General features: G+C 41.6%; 1 protein-coding gene across 1 annotated transcript in view; it reads left to right on the forward strand.

Annotated features, from left to right (window-relative positions):
* LOC124606219 (low-density lipoprotein receptor-related protein 4) overlaps positions 1–23,157 on the forward strand; it is a 633,935-nt gene that overhangs the window by 509,026 nt on the left and 101,752 nt on the right. Inside the window, exons 19-22 of the mRNA XM_047138193.1 lie at positions 7,405–7,528; positions 10,226–10,388; positions 10,474–10,636; positions 20,981–21,114. Of these exons, the coding sequence (XP_046994149.1) occupies positions 7,405–7,528; positions 10,226–10,388; positions 10,474–10,636; positions 20,981–21,114 (584 nt within the window). The remainder of the gene's footprint in view (positions 1–7,404; positions 7,529–10,225; positions 10,389–10,473; positions 10,637–20,980; positions 21,115–23,157) is intronic.

Below are 23,157 nucleotides of genomic sequence, written 5' to 3' on the forward strand. Positions count from 1 at the left end.
AGGGTTTATACAAGGGCGATGTACTTGAGGACAATATTATGGAAATGGAAGAGGATGTAGATGAAGACGAAATGGGAGATAAGATACTGCGTGAAGAGTTTGACAGAGCACTGAAAGACCTGAGTTGAAACAAGGCCCCGGGAGTAGACAACATTCCATTAGAACTACTGATGGCCTTGGGAGAGCCAGTCATGACAAAACTCTACCATCTGGTGAGCAAGATGTATGAGACAGGCGAAATACCCTCGGACTTCAAGAAGAATATAATAATTCCAATCCCAAAGAAAGCAGGTGTTGACAGATGTGAAAATTACCGAACTATCAGTTTAATAAGTCACAGCTGCAAAATACTAACGCGAATTCTTTACAGACGAATGGAAAAACTGGTAGAAGCGGACCTCGGGGAAGATCAGTTTGGATTCCGTAGAAATGTTGGAACACGTGAGGCAATACTAACCTTATGACTTATCTTAGAAGAGATATTAAGAAAAGGCAAACCTATGTTTCTAGCATTTGTAGACTTAGAGAAAGCTTTTGACAATGTTAACTGGAATACTCTCTTTCAAATTCTGAAGGTGGCAGGGGTAAAATACAGGGAGCGAAAAGCTATTTACAATTTGTACAGAAACCAGATGGCAGTTATAAGAGTTGAGGGGCATGAAAGGGAAGCTGTGGTTGGGAAAGGAGTGAGACAGGGTTGTAGCCTCTCCCCGATGTTATTCAATCTGTATATTGAGCAAGCAGTAAAGGAAACAAAAGAAAAATTCGGAGTAGGTATTAAAATTCATGGAGCAGAAGTAAAAACTTTGAGGTTCGCCGATGACATTGTAATTCTGTCAGAGACAGCAAAGGACTTGGAAGAGCTGTTGAACAGAATGGACAGTGCCTTGAAAGGAGGATATAAGATGAACATCAACAAAAGCAAAACGAGGATAATGGAATGTAGTCAAATTAAATCGGGTGATGCTGAGGGAATTAGATTAGGAAATGAGACACTTAAAGTAGTAAAGGAGTTTTGCTATTTAGGGAGTAAAATAACTGATGATGGTCGAAGTAGAGAGGATATAAAATGTAGACTGCCGATGGCAAGGAAATCGTTTCTGAAGAAGAGAAATTTGTTAACATCGAGTATAGATTTAAGTGTCAGGAAGTCATTTCTGAAAGTATTTGTATGGGGTGTAGCCATGTATGAAAGTGAAACATGGACGATAACTAGTTTGGACAAGAAGAGAATAGAAGCTTTCGAAATGTGGTGCTACAGAAGAATGCTGAAGATAAGGTGGATAGATCACGTAACTAATGAGGAGGTATTGAATAGGATTGGGGAGAAGAGAAGTTTGTGGCACAACTTGACTAGAAGAAGGGATCGGTTGGTAAGACATGTTTTGAGGCATCAAGGAATCACAAATTTAGCATTGGAGGGCAGCGTGGAGGGTAAAAATCATAGAGGGAAACCAAGAGATGAATACACTAAGCAGATTCAGAAGGATGTAGGTTGCAGTAAGTACTGGGAGATGAAGAAGCTTGCACAGGATAGAGTAGCATGGAGAGCTGCATCAAACCAGTCTCAGGACTGAAGACCACAACGAAACGAACAACACATTATAAAAATTAATGTTCGTTTGTGTGTAGGTATGTTCCACACCTCCTCCTAAACCACTGAACTGAATTTAACCAAATGCGGTACACATATTACTCACTGTCTGTAAACTATCGTTAAGGTGAGTAAGAACCATCTACATATCAAAGGGATTAGTGGGGGAGGGTGAAAAAGATGTGTAGCCCAATGTGTAGCCCACAACATGCGAATACCCAGATTTTATTCATCCAGTATTTAACAATGAGAGAACTTTGTGACTTGCAATAAATTTTACACATAATTTCAAACATTTACAAAACTTTTTCTTGCTGACAATCCCCACAAAATGATGAAAAGAAAAAGTTTACTGCTTAATGCATTTTCGTTGTTCATGCAGTAAAACTGCTGCATCAGGCATAACATTTTAATTTAAATTTCTTAACTATTCAAAGTACATTTTGCAGACAGTATTCTTGAATCTGCCTGCAAAATTATATCATTGTACGAAACAGAATTTGCAAGATGTGCATCATAAGTATTGAGATGCATGAAAACGAAACTGCAGAGTGAAATTTGCTAGAGATACAAGTGAAATATCTGTACACACTTATGTGCAATATGTTAAAAATGTGTGATGTGTGTACTTGGAGACAGCTGTGGGTAAAAAGCTCCTCCTAAACCTGTGAATCAATTGCAACCAAACTTGGTAGACATACTACAAACTATCTGGGAAGAAATACTGTTGGGGTAAGTGCCAGAACCTCCTACTGAGGGTAGGGGTGATAACATGGAGAGGGGAGTGAGAAGAAGAGATGGACACATGGAGAGGGGGGTAGGAAGGAGATGCACACAGATAGGGGCAAGAAGGAGATTGAGAGAGGGGGAGGGGAGGGGGAAATGGAAAGAAAGGAAACAGGAGGAGATGGACAGAGAGGGGGAGGATATGGAGAAAGAGAGGGAGAGGTGGAGATTTACTTAGAGGTGATGAGGAGGAGGTGAACTTAGAGGGAGTGAGGAGGAGATGGACTTAGGAGGAGTAAGGAGGAAATAGAGATGGAGGAGGAGATGGAGTTATAGGGATGGAGGAGGAGACAGACAAAGGGGGAGGAGCAGATGTATGGAGAGAGAGAGAGAGAGAGAGAGAGAGAGAGAGTGAGAGAGAGAGGGGAGGAGGATATGGATAGAGAGGAGGGGAGTAGGAGATGGACACAGATGGGGGGGGGGGGGGGGAGGACATGGACTAATAGAGGATTGGAATAAATACATACGCAACTCCGGGCATGCAGATAATTGTTATTAATAAATTCTGAGACAGAATTGCCGTCCTGTACTTGCATTTAAGAGGCAAAATATGTAGTACTTCCGATTGACATGTAGAAGTAAATGTGACACATTTTCTAGGTTTTGGAACTAATAGGTTGTTCCTCAGGGAGAAGAGAGGGTTAGGTTGGGGAAGCTTAGAGAGGAACAGGTGTCTCAGACCTCAGGATAGTTATAGATTCTAAGAATAAGGATTAGGCAGCTAAAAAATTAACACTTTTTAACACTGTAAAAGAAAGGTAGTGAAGATTTAACTGAATAATAATTGAGACAGGTAATCAATTTATGTATGTAGAATAACTGAAAATGATGAGGGGATACTGAATAACTTAAAACTTTCAACTCAGAAACTTGAGTCATGGTCAAAAATAAATTTCCTAGATACATAAAACAGAAATTATATTAACAATGTGGGCTAACTGTTCCAACCAATGACAATGACACATTCAACTTGTGTGTGCTAAGCATTCCTTGGAAATAAATATATTGGGGGCAATGAGAAGGAATAACAAGCTAATTGGATGGGTAATAGAATATGTAGGACTTGCTTATTTCATAATGAGCCCTATAAAGTTTAAAAATGAATGAAATAAAAGCAGTGGAAAAATTCATGGTAACCACACACCCACATAATTAGGGCATTGAATGGTAAGCAGGCATTTCAGTGAGACTGAACTTATAGCTAAGCTTCCATAAAATGTTCTACCTTAATGTTAACACACACACGCTCACAGATACACACACAGATGCAGCTACAGTGTCCTGGCACTTGAGGGAGGACATTGCCTGAAAGCTTTGCTACAAGTTTTCTCTTGTTTATATGCTTATCTTCTGCTACATTCCTCAACTGCACCATGTGTGGTTACGTTTATTCTTCCCTTGTTTATATTCCACCCAGAATCCCACAATATCAATTTAAATGGAATGGATGTGGCACCTAGCCAGACAAACAGACTAAAGATACCCATATGGAAGATGTTCATGTGAAACAGCATATGAATCAGGGAACTGACAGGACATACTTTGTTGTATAGCACTGTAACTTGTGGTACAGGAAAACTGCATGAATTATTTATTCCTCAAGCAGTGAGTTAAAATGGTTGGTGATAATAATTATGAGCCCCTACAACAGTAGCAAAATACTCATCTGGTAATTTATAAGGGTAAGTAATGAAGACATTAAAAAACTAATAACATTTAGAAGCAAATACATTGATTTATTTATTTACAGTATGATGAAAACAAATACATATATACAACATTTTATGCTGCACGGGATTAGGTGAGCGGTCTAAGGCGCTGCAGTCATGGACTGTGCGACTGGTCCCGGCAGAGGTTCGAGTCCTCCCTCGGGCATGGGTGTGTGTGTGTGTGTTTGTCCTTAGGAAAATTTAGGTTAAGTAGTGTGTAAGCTTAAGGGCTGATTACCTTAGCAGTTAAGTCCCATAAGATTTCACACACATTTTAACATTTTTTTACAACATTTTAAAGAAATGTGCATGGCCACAAGCATGGGGTTATCTTACATCTTCAGATCTAATTCCCTGATCCATTCGACCACATCATTCAGTGTGTGGTGAACGGCCATTATTGTTCCTTTGTATGCTTAAGGGGACAGTCAGCAGTCACATGGTTGATTGACTGTACATTGCTTCACATTCATATGTATAACTTTTAATTATCCTACACCTTACCCCTGGGTTGTGCTAAGAAAGCAACAGTGATAAGATGAGACCTAACTGTCAGAAAAGAAATATAAGAAGTCAGACAGACCTTTTCAGGACCCACATGTTCATATAATTTAACCATCTTCATGCATTTGTGACTTACTATTGAATGGATAGATTGATCATGCCATAAACTTGAAGTAATCAGACTACCAAAGAAACTGATCCATCGCAAAGGAAAGTAAGGAGAAAGGTAAGCTAAGTGGCCAGAAATATGTTGACCTGTATCAAAGATAAAAACTGCACACTGAAATGATGTTCTGTGTTTAATCCTCACTTTAGGTGGCATCTATTAACTGAGCCATACAAGTATTCTTTGTGGAAGATACAATGTACAACTTCAGTCTGCTAGAAATTAGGTAATTAGGAGCTGTAGAAGAAAATAACTGATGCTGGATGAGCCTTCGAGATGTTATTAGAGTTTGCTGCAAGAATAAAGATTTGAATCTGTGTCTCAGTTTAGAATCTAGTTTTAACTTGTCATTTGAATTAATAGTAGTGAACACTCTGCTAGAAATTATAACTTAAAGAAAAAGACCAACATATGGACCGAGTCCTCTGAGGGAGAAAATTGACAGATATGATGAAATCCTTTGTAATGATGATGATTTGTCTCACTTTTGTTACAGCTTCATCTAGTTTTTGCTTTCTATGTAACTAACTGATTTTACCTACTTCGAGTCCTGAGATAAAACATGATAAACATTAAAGAATTTCTAAAGATAATTTTGATTTTCTGATTACTGATAATACTCTGCTTTGAGTAAAATTCTCTCTTTGAGACAAAATGCTGCAACAATTCTCAATGCCCAGTTTTAACTGAATTAACACTTTGCTGTCTTGTGAAAGCTTATTTTGAAGGGCCAAATGCCCTGTTTCAGTGGGTGCTTCATATCCTTGAACTCATGGTGCTGTGCGTGTATAATTATTTGGAGAGTTTTATCATTTTTATTTACTTTGTACTTATTGTGCACGTGTCTTTACTGTTACTGTTCTTAAAAGTTTTTGGTACCAATTTTGACACTCTAAGCTTACTATGCAGAATTTACTCGTACAACTATTAATATGGACTCATTGTGTCAAAAATCTTGAGCTCATTTTTCTAATCAGTATGTTGATATATGCTCTTTAGAATGTTAATCTGTCAATTATCATCAAATTATCCTCATGCACCACTACATTCACAATATTTTCAGCGTTATTGCAGAGAACTTTAATGTAATGGCAGTATCTCAGTAATACACTCCTGGAAATGGAAAAAAGAACACAATGACACCGGTGTGTCAGACCCACCATACTTGCTCCAGACACTGCGAGAGGGCTGTACAAGCAATGATCACACGCACGGCACAGCGGACACACCAGGAACCGCGGTGTTGGCCGTCGAATGGCGCTAGCTGCGCAGCATTTGTGCACCGCCGCCGTCAGTGTCAGCCAGTTTGCCGTGGCATACGGAGCTCCATCGCAGTCTTTAACACTGGTAGCATGCCGCGACAGCGTGGGCGTGAACCGTATGTGCAGTTGACGGACTTTGAGCGAGGGCGTATAGTGGGCATGCGGGAGGCTGGGTGGACGTACCGCCGAATTGCTCAACACGTGGGGCGTGAGGTCTCCACAGTACATCGATGTTGTCGCCAGTGGTCGGCGGAAGGTGCACGTGCCCGTCGACCTGCGACCGGACCGCAGCGACGCACGAATGCACGCCAAGACCGTATGATCCTACGCAGTGCCGTAGGGGACCGCACCGCCACTTCCCAGCAAATTAGGGACACTGTTGCTCCTGGGGTATCGGCGAGGACCATTCACAACCGTCTCCATGAAGATGGGCTACGGTCCCGCACACCATTAGGCCGTCTTCCGCTCACGCCCCAACATCGTGCAGCCCGCCTCCAGTGGTGTTGCGACAGGCGTGAATGGAGGGACGAATGGAGACGTGTCGTCTTCAGCGATGAGAGTCGCTTCTGCCTTGGTGCCAATGATGGTTGTATGCGTGTTTGGCGCCGTGCAGGTGAGCGCCACAATCAGGACTGCATACAACCGAGGCACACAGGGCCAACACCCGGCATCATGGTGTGGGGAGCGATCTCCTACACTGGCCGTACACCACTGGTGATCGTCGAGGGGACACTGAATAGTGCACGGTACATCCAAACCATCATCGAACCCATCGTTCTACCATTCCTAGACCGGCAAGGGAACTTGCTGTTCCAACAGGACAATGCACGTCCGCATGTATCCCGTGCCACCCAACGTGCTCTACAAGGTGTAAGTCAACTATCCTGGCCAGCAAGATCTTCGGATCTGTCCCCCATTGAGCATGTTTGGGACTGGATGAAGCGTCGTCTCATGCGGTCTGCACGTCCAGCACGAACGCTGGTCCAACTGAGGCGCCATGTGGAAATGGCATGGCAAGCCGTTCCACAGGACTACATCCAGCATGTCTACGATCGTCTCCATGGGAGAATAGTAGCCTGCATTGCTGCGAAAGGTGGATATACACTGTACTAGTGCCGACATTGTGCATGCTCTGTTGCCTGTGTCTATGTGCCTGTGGTTCTGTCAGTGTGATCATGTGATGTATCTGACCCCAGGAATGTGTCAATAAAGTTTCCCCTTCCTGGGACAATGAATTCACGGTGTTCTTATTTCAATTTCCAGGAGTGTATGTGTACTGGAAAGTTTTGTGTGACCATCAAACTTTAAGGACCCCTCTAAATACATATGACTTTTTAAGGAATGTCTATGTACAGAATAACTAGCTAATGTGTCTGTTCCTAGATACTGATATCCCCCATCCCTTCGGTCTGGCTGTTCATGAGAACAAAATCTACTGGACCGATTGGGAGACTGCAAGTATTCATATGGCTGACCAGCTAACTGGCCAAAACAGGAGTGTTGTCAGGTTTGTGAATTTTATCTTTCTGTTTAGTTACTAAAGAATGGAATGTATAATCATGAAATTAAATGTATAAAAGCACAGTCATAAATTCTAACACATCTGGAAAGTACACACAGTTTTTCTTAATGTGCACCTGATTGTATCATAGCAATTGATCGGAGGAAGTTGCTCTACATCTTGAAGATATTGCGTGTGATAAACACTCCACTGTAATAAAATGTTGCCCTCATATAAGTGTTATGTGAAGTCTCAATTGCTAAAGGAGCTTTGTTAGGAAAGGGGGGGGGGGGGCTAGAATAATTATGATATCATTCATCCACTAGAAGAGGCTGCTTAAGGCAGTTTCTGAAATTGGTAAACCCGATGTGAGAGATTATCTGAAGCCCCACACAGATAAAAAGTCCCATAGTAATCTATTTCACTTAATTTGTATTCCAGTCAGCATTTTGGTTTCCTGTTCAAAGTTTCCTCATACATGCCAACTTCATGACTAGAACTCTGCATACTTTTCTCAGCAGATAACTGAACATAAACTTCAGTTGTTACTGTTGTTCATATACACACACAAATTGGAATCCAAGTCATATGTAGATGTTCATGGCTCGTGGTAGATATTCATTAATATTAGTCTTAAATAACCTCAGATGGAAGGATATTCAATCATAGCATCCTACATGAGAAAAATCACTGAACTCTGTTCCTATTAAAACCTTCACTTGCCACATGGGATTGTTTATTTTTTATTTTTGGTGCCCAACAAACTCCAGCAAGATAAATCAAAGTTGTTTCTCAGATCACTACTCAGAGATTCAAGTCCAGTGTGTGACTACATTCACTCTGAATTTAAAGTTCACTAAAACACACTTCAACTGGGAAATCTATAAGCCTATACAAGCCAACTGCTTAATAATCCTAAGTTCTGTACTGTGACCCTCAGCACCAGAAACAAAGTCCTTACATTGCATGTGCCAAAATTTTGAAGTTTAACTGTTGTAGCTTGTACTTACTCAGTAAATTCCATGAATCTTGAAATAAAACTAAATTCAATTCCAAAGACTCAGAATGTCAATGGCTGCATGCACAAGGGGGAATGAATTCCCTACTGGGTCTCTCTAAATCTCCCTAAATTTGTTCACTTCATCGTTATTGGCTGGTTTATTTTGAAGGATACTTTCTGTAGACATTCCCTTCTCATTTAGTGATTTTTGTGTGTGTGTGTGTGTGTGTGTGTGTGTGTGTGTGTGTGTGTGTGTGTGTGTAATCTTGATGTACATTCATTCATTCATTACGTTTCTTAGATCCCATCAAATAGGAGAACCTTCAGGAATGTGTAACGAGTCAAGATATACATCAACAAAAGAGAAGCTACTTTTAGAAACATAAAAACTTAACTATTAATAAACTAACACTGAACTACTTAATGCTATTTATGCTTATTCCAGCTAAATTTAACCTAGTAAACAGAAGGTAAGTAGCAACTTTGAAAAAAAAAAAAAGAAAAAACTGCTGCTTTCTAAGTTATTTTAATAACTGCTATTTATCTTACATATGTGTTGTGATATTTACTTGATTACAAAGGTGTTCTTCGGGGAAAATTGTTACATACATCAGTACAACAGAGATCTGTTGAGAGTACATTACAGATTTGCATGCAACTTAATGATGAACATTGAGACTTAGCAAGTTGCTAACAGGAATTTTCAACCCTGGAATCAAGATAATCAGATAATTTTTTGAGGGAATGGCTTATGAGTTACGATTTCAATTTTAATTTGATATAGTTAAGATACCCATTTTCTCACTTATGTCAGATGAAGTCTGTTGAAGACCTTTTGACCAGAGTAAATCTACATAACTTCAATCTGAATTGTAGGAAACGAGGCAAAATAGGGTCCAGTGCATAAAATGCAAAAATGTAGTATCATATGATTACAATATCATTGAGTCACAATTGAAATCAGTCAACCTGTACAAATACCTGAATGTAACAAATTGTGGGCATATGAAAAGGAGTTATCACATGGGCTCAGTCATAAGTGAAGCAAGTAGCAGATTTTGGTTCATTGGTAGGATACTGAAAAAGTAAAAACAGTTAAGTTTATTTTTCTCACTTGTAAAGACAGTACTGCTGTCTTGCTAAAGTAATGCTGCCTTCAATGTAACATCAGTCTTTTGAGCATAGTTGTGACTCTGAAATACACCTGTATTCGACTACAGATCTATAGCTTCAAATGCACATACGTGAGTGTGAGCAATTTTGTGTGTGTGTGTGTGTGTGTGTGTGTGTGTGTGTGTGTGTGAAAGGGGGGACTGCTAATGATTCATTAGATAAAAACATCAGACATCTCACTGTGTAATTATGTAGGTATGTATTTATTTTTGAATGATCTTAAAATCTGAATTAGCATTGTACACTACATAAAAAAAGCAAACTTTGCATAGCATTTTCTTAATATTCAATATAGTCATCTTCATCAAGCCCAGCCAAAACAAATTTTATCTGGACTATACATACTCATCAGATATACCATATAATTAAATTGCAGTTCACAATGAAATCATCATCCTAAACAAACACATTTTAACTGATTGAATGATAATTTATCATAGAATAACAAATGAAAATTTTGCATAATGGTAGTAATAGTGGAAATAGCACACTTTATTCTGATAACTTTATTACTTATTAAATTTTTGCAGATCAGGAATAACTGGATTAATGGATGTTAGAGTATTTCATCGTAGTAGGCAAACAGTGCAGTCATCTTGCCGTGTTAGGAATGGTGGCTGCAGTCATCTTTGTCTTCTGGCACCTGCACCGAGACGTTTCTCTTGTGCATGTCCAATAGGTATCAAACTTCTGGTAAGCACTGGCAACTTATTTGCATAAACAAGACTTTCATAATCACAGAAGTGTACAACATTAATTTTACAATTTATTTTGGCAGCCTGATCAGAGGACATGTGCCCATGGTCCAACAAATTCATTGATATTTGCACATCGTGTTGATATACGGCAGATTTCTCTAGATGTCCCATATGTAGTCGATGTGGTTCTACCACTGCCACCTTTGAAGAATGCAATTGCTGTCGATGTTGACAGAAAAACAGGTTTGTTTTCACTATAATGACAATACAGCTTCATACACTTTGTGAAAAATATCTTGAATCAGTTTAATAAATATGACAAAAAATATATTAAAAAATTTAACCTATTGTAATTTATTTTTGGGATGATTGTCAATACACTGTGATTGATAATGATTATCAGTATCTGCCTGTCCCTCTCTCTCTCTCTCTCTCTCTCTCTCTCTCTATCTCTCTCTCTCTCTCTATCTCTCATTTCCCTAGCAGGTGAATAGTAAAGCATTTTTCTATCACATATTAATATGATTTCTCATTAGTATTATGGCAGATGTTCAATGATTAGCAGCAGAATTAAAAATATATACCACAACAAAGAGATAGCATCTTAGTAAAACAATTCATCATGGAAAATGATCGTGGACAATCATGTCAAATGACTGTTGGGATTACTGTAATTTGGATGTAGCTATTATTACCACAGCCAACAACATTAGAATAGCGATGGTTGTTATAAGGCATTTCATCTTGTAATAGCAGGTTACATTTTGTCAGGTTACTTACCAGTTTGGAACTCGAAAACCATGAGGGGGCAGGGATATAATCCAGATGTCCCAGCTATTGCTCCCAAGTGAGTCTCTCCACAAATGATGTTATGGGAACGGGATACGATTATTGGTCGAATGCAATAACTATTCCCATTAAATTCCACATTAACATATATTTCTTAGTTAGTCATAAACGTGTACACAGCTTGTGATACAGAACATGGAGGCTCAGCAGAGCAATAAGAGTCCAAAGATGGTGTTAATCATCGTCGATACGACCTATCAATGCCATACAGACCCCCCCCCCCCTCCTCCCCCTTTCCCCACAGTATGGAGTACCACCTGTGAGGCTTCAGTGGAGGTCATATCAGCGTCGAGTAGTAGTCGTGTGAGGCGGCAGGCGCACAGCCGGAATTTCCATCTTGGTCAAGGCGGAGTGCAGAGGCGGAGTGATTGGCTGCAGGTCCACCTCATAGCTAGTCAAGCAGTGGGGGCGGATGATGCGTCGGCCGGCCTGAGAGCAGGTGTGTGGAATGGCCTGCGGTGTGGTGCAGGCATGCCCACCCCGGATGCAGATTGAGCCGTCCAAGGAGATGATGGGCCGCACTCACGGAGGAGTGACAGGTCATGCACTACCCTGACATATAACTGCCCGTGAGGTGAGGCCACGGTGTCTGTTAGGAGCACGCGCACACTGTCATCGAAGGTGATGATTGACACGTTGTCCATGGGGTGTGATGGCACGTTGCAGCACAGGTTGAATGTGGGTGAGCGAGTCTTCGCAGTCGGTGAAGTGGTGGCAAAACCCACACATAGGGTGGATTGCGATGTGCCTGGAAACCTGCGAATGGCAACAATGAGTCATGGGTTGGAGAAAATAGCGCCATAGGATGAGACAAAGTATTTCCAGGCTCTGCGGTGGAAAAGTAATCAGGAGGGTCTGACTGAGATGGCATAGGGGCGTTGAATACCATGAAAGCAGGTTTGAGCCTGTGCAATGAAATAGTTTGAGGACGATCTTTAACCATAATGTCAAATGTTGTCTCACCACTCCAGAGTACTTTAAAGGGGCCGAGGTAGGGTGATAGCAGGGGCTGTCTAATGGAATCATCCCTGAGCATAACGTGGGAGCAAGTATTGAGTGTGGTTGGCACGTAAGTGTCCGGCGGGGAATGGCTGATAGGCGGGTGTAGCCATGCATGTTTAAAGTGAGTGCGCATGTGACTAATGAACTCCGGGGAGGGGGGAAAATCATTGGGTGCTTGAGACAGAATAAGTTCCCTGGTAGGACTGGGTTCTCCCCAAAAACGAATTCAGAGATGGTTCCCTGTAAGTCTGGTGTAAAGGTTGAACGGAGACCGAGTAATACCCAGACCAGAGGCAGTCATGGCACCTGAGGGCAGTTTTGAGGGTGTAGTGCCACCGTTCAACTAACCCGTTGCTTTGCGGGTGGTAGGCTGTTGTATGAATTTTTTTAATGCCACAGATGTTACATAAAATAGTGAACAGGGCAGACTCAAACGGCCGATCTTGGTCGGTGTTGATGGTGGTCAAGCAACTGATATTTTTCCAAATGAAATGCTCAGGTATGAGCCGTGTGGTGGCATGGACGCTAGGGGGAGTGTGGTTATGCAAGGCGTCGAAGGCTTGCCAGCGCATCGTGGGCAGGAGCAACGGCTGCAGGTTGCCGGTAGAAGAATAATACCACACCTCATCCAAAATGCCAGGGAACTTGGCTTTGGTAAACACAAGAAATGTTTGAGGATTTGCGAGGAGAGCATGAGATTCCTCATCAGAGGCCTGGAGAGCGGCCACATTGTGGATAAGTCAATGATGCGTGAGACAGTATCGATCCACGAGAAAAAATCAGCGGGGATGTTTTCTGTGCCTTTGATGTAGCGAACGTCTGTTGTGAATTGAGAGACTAAATTAAAGTGGCAGAAATGCTCAGGAGGTGGGTCCTCAGGAGGGTTGCAGGAAGCGTCCACTAGCGGTTTGTGATCAGTAAGGATGAAGAAGGAATGTCTCTCAACGTTGGGGTGAAAGTGTTTGACAGCTTCATACCACCAGAAGTTCCCTATCAAAAGCGGAATATTTCTTCTGAGCTGTAGACTTTTTTTTAGAGAAGAAATGAAGGGAAGAAACCATGTTGTCTTTGCATTGCTGTAGTACTACCCCCACTGTGATGTGCTGGCGTCCGTAGTGATGAACAACTTGGCCGACGGGATGGGATGGGCGAGTGCCACGGCGTGAGCTAAGGAAGTTTTTAGAGCCTTGAAGGCCTCCAGCATAGGTTCAGTCCAGCAAACTGGTTTAAGGCCTGAAGTTTGTTTGCCTGACAATGAGTCTGTCAGCAGGACCTGCACAGTGGCAGCAGAAGGCAGATGCCGACAGTAGTAATTTACTGTACCCAAGAAATGTCGGAGTTCTTTGTAAGTAGCCAGAGGCGGCATTGATGTGATGGCCTGCATGCGGCATTTGGGAGGCTGTATTCTATCTGTGGAGATGCTGTAACCCAAAAATGTGACAGAAGACTGGCGCAATTGGAATTTGTCCTTGTTGACCTCAAGTTGAGTTCAAGGTTTGGAGGACCTGGGATAAATGATTTTCGTTTTGGAACAAACTGAGCGGCGTGATAATAGCTGTCTTTGGAATGTCTTCCAGTGCTACGGGAATCTGGTGATAGGCATGTTTACAGTCAATAACACTGAAGATTGTGGTGCCTGATAATATATGAGTGAAATCATTTATGTTTGGCACTGGGTAATTGTCCATGCCGGTACAAGCGTTTAAGCATGTGTAGTTGCCACACATTTGGAAAGAACCGTCGTGTTTGATGACGAGGTGAATCGTGAAGACCAGTTGCTGCCTGACAGTTGCAGGATACCTGCCTCCAAAAGTTTGTTAATTTGCTGCCGGGCCGCGCGCAACTTAATGAGGTTGAGGCGTCTAACCTTGTGCCTAATAGGAGGGCCGGCAGTGGTAACTATCTTATGTGTCATTCCGTCAGTGACGGAAGAAACTGAGAACTGCACATGAGACTGAGCAATGTCCTGACATGAAGTTTTTGGATGAGTGGGGCGTGACAAGGCATAACCGTTAGAGTGAGTGGGAAAAGGCAGCACGAAAGTCACACGCCTATTACGTGAGCGCCGCATGCGCTTCTTTGGAGAGGTCGGCTGTCCGCTCAGTGCAGAGCGGGTCGGGACATACAGCAACTGTCTGTTGTCAGCCTTGCCTTGGGTAACCAGCATGGGCGAGAGAGGCGTTGGCGCCATTCAGGGAACAGTGATGGTCGCTGAGTCATGTGGCTGGCGCACTAGAGAGGGGGAATGTTTATCAACACGTGGGGAGGCTGCCTGTGCAGTGGTCATGGTCGTATCATGTGCATGACTGTCATTAGAAGCACTGTTTGAAACACATAGCACTGAACATCGTGAGTGTGTCAGGGGTGCGGTGTCTACCGGATGCAAATCGTCACACGCAATTAATGTTTTTGGACTAACCTGCTGAGTGTCCGAGCTGGTGTCTGCTGGAGAAACATGATTAGGTGGAGGCACTGTGGACCGCAGTTTCAGCAGCAAGGTACGAACCACAATGAGCTCATTGTAAGTGTGTGCTATTCATTGTTTCAGCTCATTGTTTTCCCGACAGAGTTGTGCACCCGTGAGAGGGAAGCACTCGCGTACTAAGTCACATGTTGCAAGAGAAACAGAATGTGGAACATAAGTGCGGGAGCACGGTATGTGAGTATTAGTGGGATGATGTAGCACTGAGCCTGAACCATGTTTGAAGAGAGTTTGTAATGTGACAAAAAATCCATACCAAGAATTGGTTCATTGATGTTGGTGATGTAGGAAGTCCACAGAAAACACAGAGGAGGAGATAGGTGCACCATAACGTTGACAGAGCCTAAGGTTTGTAACATTGTTGCGTTGACATCTTGTAGAAGTGATCTCATCAATGAAAAGGTGGGAGGAGCCAACAATGTGGGTATGATAGACATGTCGGTGCCTGTGTCGAATAGGAAGATGAGCCGTGACGAAATGTCGGTCACATATAAATGACCACTCGGCTGGGTGGACAAGTGGATGGAGTGAAATGTGTGAGGATGCCTGTGAGGTTCCCCGCTGGACATGGCGTCTTCTAGATCCTGTGGTCAGTGTTTGGGTGCTGGCAAGGTAATCAACACTTTTTGGCAGCATCGCCAAAAATCTTGTGGTACCAACAATATGGATGAACCGGATGTGATGGTCATGGCGAATGTGGCAGGGGAGGAGGCTTGTCCTCATTGATTTGTTCCGGGATGTATACTGGCACATATGGTGCGTGGGTGATTCTTGAGTGCTCAGATGGAGGAGAGAGCGAGCGAATACTGCCAGATGGTGTAGATGGCATGAAGCTGGAGCGAGCTCTGCCTCTGCCCGCAGATGGCCAGTAAACAGGAGCAGTTGTGCCAAACAGTGGTGGGTGGTGTGTTGGTCGGTGGTGGTGTAGCAGTGCATACAGCTGGTCTGTGATGCGAAGACAAGAGCTGATTGACTCGAAGTACTGCGGTAGCAGGTGAATCTGTAGGTTGGTAGACAACTTGGCAGACTGTACTGCCCACTGAGTAATGTCCAGCATCACATGTTCACTCACAAGTAATTGAAGGCGGCGCCAGAGTTGTGATGAAGTTCGGTCCCCCAGGTGCTCCTCGTACAAGATCTTGATGATTAATTCTTGTGGTGAGCAGGCGAGTCGGTTCAATATTGTTTCCTTTGCGAACTCCTACTTTGGTGGAGTTGGTGGCAAGAGGAGTAGATCACAAATAAGTCTGAGTGATCGTGGAGGTGCGTGACGAGACATAGGAATTTAGAGTTGTCATTGGACACATGTGTAACTTGAACAGATGCTCCACAAGCGCAAACCATGATATGGGGTTGTCCTCCTATAAAGGGGGTAGCTTTGGCAGATGGCCGGGGGGTGGGGGGGGGGGGGGGGCGAAGGTGCCTCTGGTGTATCTTGGAAGGCCTGCTCGTCCGTGGTAGGAGGGGCTGTACTGCAGCCTGGTACCATAGGCATTGGTGTGTTATTTATTGGCAAGCACGTCTGAAGCAATGGCGGGTTGCATTGTCCTTGACGTGTCGTGAAAACACAGTGCAGCTGACATGGTCAGTACCATAGGAGTGGAAACAAATGGTTGTGCAACACATGTGGCAGTCCTGTAAACTGGACCAGAGGTTAGAGGTACAGATTTGAAATTGTCCACTTCAGAAATGATGTGGAAGGCTGGCGCAGAAGACACAGGCAGAACTGTGGGACAGGCGAGCGGCTGAACGGTTGGAATCAGGGCCTCCCACCATTTTGGGGGGGGGGGGGGGGGCAGCTTGGTGCTTCGCATGACAACAGTGTGAGTTTTCTGTGCACTACAGGAACACACCCCATGTGGTCAGACTATAAATTACCAGTGAAACTTGCTGAAGATCACATTGTTGCAGTAAAACTTTCCTGTAAGCCAAAGCGCCGTAAGATGTGCTCGAGCCCACATGGTCAAAAAACTGAGCAACAGGTCTGGTGGGTGAGCAAGAGTAATTTGGTGCATGAAAATGTCCATCGTTAGTTTGTAAGTAAGGCAAAATCGGAATAGGTTGATAGCATGTGCATTTTGCACACGGCATGACTGTAACTGACGTTGCAGCCGGTTGAGAGTCAAAGTATGTGTGCGAATGTAAATCACTTTGAACATTACATGATTGATCGGTAGTTACATAGTTCTGAAAATTATCCGCTTCACATTTCACATGTTGGCGAACACAGTCCGGTGACACAAAACCTGAGCCCATTGTTTGAGTTAACGGTGTAGCACTAGACCATTGTATAACAACAAAGTTTAAGGTTAACTTGGTTGGAGATCGCGAATCACTGTCAATTAGTGGAGAGCTGGCCATTAGTGAAGGATTGGAATGGCTTGGTTGTCATAGTAGGGCCTCCAAATCTTCAAACAAAGTGTTGGGGGCAGTAGCCATGGCATCGTGTGCATAACCTGTTGATTTACAACACCCGTTGCGGAAGTCACGGAAGACGTAGAAACATCAGGATCACCAGTATGGGAACGGGATGCGATTATTAGCCAGATGCAATAACTATCCCCATTAAATTCCACATAGAGATATATTTCATAGTTAGTCATAAACGTGTACACAGCTTGAGATACAGAACAGAACTAAAAACTAACACGGAGGCTCAGCAGACAATAAGAGTCCAAAGATGGTGTTAATTGAGGTTGATATGACCTATCGACACCACAGTGTATTGCACAGGACAGAGGTTTGCATGGGCACATGAGGATCACCATTACTTACCTAAATGATAGCGAAAGGTTCCCTGACCTGATGAGTGTACATATTCATCCCCACAAATGGCTTGGTTTGAAAGCATGACAGACCAGGGTACAAGGTAGCCTGGTATGGTGTCCTCATATGGGGAATGTTGACATAGCATCCACAGCATTCACCATAAATGAATTTAAACACCAGATAGCAGATCATGTGGACATGTTTCTTCATCTTGGGCACCCAACTGGAATTTTTTATTTTCAGTGAAACATTGTGACATTTAAGTGACTATAAAGGTATATGCCTGAACACAATGATATTAAGTAAACACTGGATGTTGTCATGAGTGATATGTGTGTGTTTCATTGTGCTCCATGGCCTGAGTTGTGACAACTACAGAGCAGTGATGGAACATCTTTCATTTGTGATTTCCTCCATTGTATAAATGGTAGCCCTGGAATCTCAGTATTTATACCAGTTTCCATTGGTTTTCCAACAACTGCTTGGTACTTAATTAAAATAAAAAAAAAACACCTTCTTAAATTTTCATACCCATGGAGAAATTCATACCAGCATCCTATCAATTGAGTGAAACGTCAAGTGACACATTGTACACACTAAGAGCAAATTTAATTTTAATTTTATTTGATTTTGATATGTGTTCTGTTGATACATTTGAGAAATACTTTGTTATGATAAGGAAGAAGTAAGTCTTACAGGCTAGAATGACAATGATGTGACAAAAATGTATAATAGAAAAGTGTATATAATTATGTAGTAATAATTAAACTAGTAGCGCATTTGAAATACCAGGAGCAGTTTTACAATGCTACACCATTTTAGACCATAACTTAAATTATTATGCTAATATATATTGTTCAGCTGAATATTAGAATTTGAGTTACTAAGTCAAACAATGGAAACTCCAGACTGGCATAACAACATGGAATATAGGTTGCTACTGATCACATAGAGAAGGTGTTGAGTTACAGACAGGCACAATGAAAAGGACTGCTAAAATAGTTAAGCTTTCGGGTAAAGCCCTTCTCCCAAAGTAGAAAAAATGCACCAGTTCAGACTTGCACAACTCAAACCCACATGGCCACTGTTTCCAGGCACTGTGGTCCAACTGCTGCAGCATCTGATGTAATCAACAATCTGCTGGTGTGTGTGATGGGGGTAAGGAGGAGGCATGAGATGGGAAGGGGTAGGAATAGTAGGTTAGGGGTGGGGGAAGACCCTGTCCTGCTTTTAAGAGCGTGCAGGGATGTGGTGGGAACAGTATAGGGCTGTAGGTACAGTGTCAAGGAAACAAAGAGGGGAGAGGAAAGAAGTAGAGAAGAGGAAAAGAGTAGTGGGTGCATTGGCAGAATAGAACTGCATGTAGTGCTGGAAACAGAACAGAGAGGGGATAGGTAAGTAAATGACAAGAACTAGTCAAGGTTGAGGCCAGGAGGGTTACAGGAACACAAGATATGTTTTAAGAAGAGTTCTCACCTGCCCACTTCAGAAAATCTGGTGTTGGTAGGAGATGGTGCAGGCTTTGAAGCGGTCATTGAAGTGAAGCACATTATGTTAGGTGGCATGTTCAGCAACTATGTGGTCCAGCTGTCTCTTGGCTACAGTTCGGTAGTGGCCATTCATGCAGATGGGCAGCTTGTAGGTTGTCACCATGCATAGAAAGCAGCATGATGCTTGTAGCTTAGTTTGGAGACAACATGGCTGCTTACAGAGATGGCCCTACCTTTGATGGGGTAGGAAATGCCTGAGCAGGACTCAAGTAGGTGTTTTAGTGGGAGGATGTATGAGACAGGCCTTCCATTTAGGCCTGTTACGGGGCTATGATCCATGAGACAAGGGTTTGGGAGTGCCACTCCCACTACCACCTATTCCAGTCCTTTCACAGGCATTCTGGCAACATGTACCCTGGCCGACGGATTGGAGAACGTGGTCTACCTGCAGGGCCCACCCAGTCATCAGACCTAATCCTGTAGATTTATATCTATGGTGGCACATAAAAGAAGTCATGTGTGAACAGCTCGTCCCATACATGCAGATGCTGAAACAATGTATTCATGCTGCCTTTGATGGCATTTGGTGATAGTTTGGCACTTTAAAACATGTGCATCAGTCACTATTGCATCATGTTTGTGCATCATAGAAGCCATTGGAGGCCATTACTAACATTTTGTGTAATGGTCATCTCAGCACAACATGTCATGTATTGTATTGTACTGTACAGGCATGATGAATTAATAAATACCCTTTAACATAGACACCATGCATATTTAGCTATATGTCCATATTGCCTTTTTTACTACTAACCCTCTCAGGGATTGTTACATACAGTTTGTTCCTATTTAGAAAAATCATTCTGTTAATATGGGAACCAGAAAGGCAATGTACAATGCAAAGCCGACAGATACCAGCAGAGTTCTCTTCCAAAAATCATTTATTCGTCCACTCTGCCATCTCTGTGTTTCTGGAAATGTCAGAATGTGATAGAAGGAACATAACCAAATTTAATCGAAATATGATCATACAGTGCCAGAGTATGAGTCAGGAACTGCTAAATTTCTGTGTTCAAACACTGTGAAACTGTTCCTTTAAAATTGTAAAATTCAAATAGACAATAGCATATCAAAACAAATAATCAATATTGTGTCACTATAATAAGTTTGGACATAAAATTTTCTTGTGCTTCAGGATTTTATACAGATGTGTTTAAGTGAATATGAATTCCCTAACAGTAAAAATCAGTTTTTTGCTGGGTGTAAAGTATAATAGAAAAGCAGATTCAGAATATGTTTCATTAAATAAACCACAGCTCTGAGTCTTATAGAAAAATACAGGTTGCAACTATCTTACTCAGAAGTTTGTCTGTCTCTGTAAGTGGGAGTGGGTAGATATAATCAATACTAGTAATGAGTAATTACTGTATTGGCATGTACTGATGTATGCATAAAAGTCCAGCCTTGATTTGTATTCCCACCTTTGAATAAATTGTTTCATCTCAGACTTATCATGTAAAAACATCTACCATCAAATCATACCATAATGTTCTTATCCACTGCAGCATAATATGTACATATGACACAAAAAGTGATTCAGAGAACAAATAAGGAAATAAATAAAAAATATGAAAGTTAATGTTCCCCTAAGATTCATATCAATTTGTCTTCCAGGCTTAATCCATAAAAATTGAAATGTAATGCCATTTTAAGTAAACTCAGCTGAATGTAAACACCCAGTTTGTAAGATATTGACTTCTCTGGAGAAAAAGAAAGCCATGTTATGTCCAAACTACCAGAAAAGAAATACCCTACTTGACACAGTCATATGATATGCAGTAATGACTTTAAGTTATGTCCCAACATAAAATTATCTAGAACAAAAACATTAGATGCAAGAGTCTCCATTTTAAAGCAAGTGTTCAGTAATAATACAATATGTTCATTCATTGTGTTACAGTTTTCACAGAATGCTTGCATTAATAATTGTTTTAGGTGAGATATATTGGACAGATACTGCAGAAGATGTAATCCAAAAAGCTACCCTTGATGGAAGACGAATTGAGACCGTTATATATGATGGTCTGGAGACAGCAGATGGCATAGTCATTGACTCAACAGGAAGGAAGGTAAATAGTTAATTTGCAAAGCATTCTGGTAATTCACACAACCATTCTTTTTTTCAGATTATTAAGGCATCCAATTTTTGGGTTATTGTTGATTCTTTTACTTTTGGGGTATTTCAGAATGTGATGTAATGTTCTAAATGTGTCATCCCAAGATGTAATTTAATGCAAGACTGATACTTGTTACTAAAATAAATTGTGCCTGGTTAAGTAAGAGGCATATCTCAAAAAGTAAACAACTGCCTAGAAAAGGTCACAAAAGATATGGATCAAATATTTATTCCACTCATTTTTCTACATAGTTCCCATAACTCTGCTTACAGTATTGATATCATGAAACATGGGTTTTGTAAGTGACTGTTTGAAAAGTTCTGATTGGATAGTTCTCAGTCATCAAGATAGCGGAGATGACAGCATGTGGATGGATAGTGTCACATCAGTTTACAACCTAATTGATTCTGAATTGCATCTTTCAGTTTCAAAAGTGTGGGGAAATCTGGTCATATACTCACTGGAGAACAGAATTATTCAGCAGTGTTTTGTAAGACTGAGGTTTTATTACATGATATACTAATGCAAGAAATATAAACAACAGTACATGAGAACAAGATGGAGCCGACTAATGTCCTACCAAGGAGCTTAGGCTAAAGCTGCAGAGACTATTGATGTTGTAACTGTCGATAGTCGCCATAAATATATGTTAAATGATGGAAATATACAATGCAATAACAATGATGTGAAATGGCGCAGCACACAGACACATTTAAAAGTAGACTATGCTACGAGATGGATTCCTTCTTCAGATGTAGAAAACCAAAAACACACACACACACACACACACACACACATATATATATATATATATATATATATATATATATATATATATATATATGCCTAACTCTCACATACATGGCCACTGACTAAAATTTTCTCAGTTAATATACAGTGTCAAGAATAAAATCCCAAGCTTGTGATGACTTCCCCACTAATAGAGGAAAAGTCTGCCTATTATGAAACAGACCAATTTCCCATCTATATGGCAAAAGGATGGCATCTGATAGATGACCTGCAGCACCATCTCTCATATCAAGTGATTTCTGCAGCTTCTTTAATCACATAATCCCAATAGTTTGAAGTATGAGCCAGAAGTGTCATATGAAGCCAGAAGTGTCATATGAGTATGTTCAAACATAATATTTTGTTCACTAGACTGTGCTCTGCCACTATTGATTTGTCAGATTTCCTGTGCTTGAGGTGAAATCAAACAATGAAAAGTCCAGGTTGTAAAAATCAACAATATTACAAAGAGGATAGATTGCTATTAACCATACAGATGAGATATTGAGTTGCAGACATGCACAACAAACAACTAAAAGACTGTTACACATTGAGGTTTTGGCCAGAAAGAAAACACACACACACATTCACAAGCACACCTCATGCATACATGGCCACTATCTCCTGCTACTCCAGACAGAATGCTGAGGGGACATCATTTGTAGCCAAACATTACACAGGAAAAGAAGTCATGTAGTTTATCACCTGCTATGATTGGTGGTACTGCAAGTGACACCCCACAGTGAGCAAAACTGTAATCTGTGGATACAGAGGGTGTCAACTCAGCATTCTGGTTGGAAAACACAGAGATAGCAGTCATGTGTGCGTGAGGTGGCCTTGCTTGCATGAATGTGTGTGTGTTTCCTTTCTGAAGGAGGCTTTGACGTAAAAACCAATGCCTAACAGTCTTTTTGTTGTACCTGTCTGCAACTCAATGTGTCATCTTTATGGTGAGTAGAAATCTATACTTTTCATAATATTTGAGGCAAGTCTTGCACTGCTGCAAGTCAGCCACAAATTAAATGTGTGTGACGTGTGTGTGCTGGCAACTTATTTCATCATGGCTTTTCTTCTTACCCTCATTTATACAATAAACTGTGGCATAAAGGGAACAAGAACATTTATTATGAGGAATTGATACATTTATGACTTATTTTCCGGCCAGACAACAATGGCCTCAACACTGTCCAGGAATCACAAGGGAAA

This window comes from Schistocerca americana, chromosome 3 (assembly GCF_021461395.2).
Source record: "Schistocerca americana isolate TAMUIC-IGC-003095 chromosome 3, iqSchAmer2.1, whole genome shotgun sequence".
Lineage (NCBI taxonomy): Eukaryota > Metazoa > Arthropoda > Insecta > Orthoptera > Acrididae > Schistocerca > Schistocerca americana.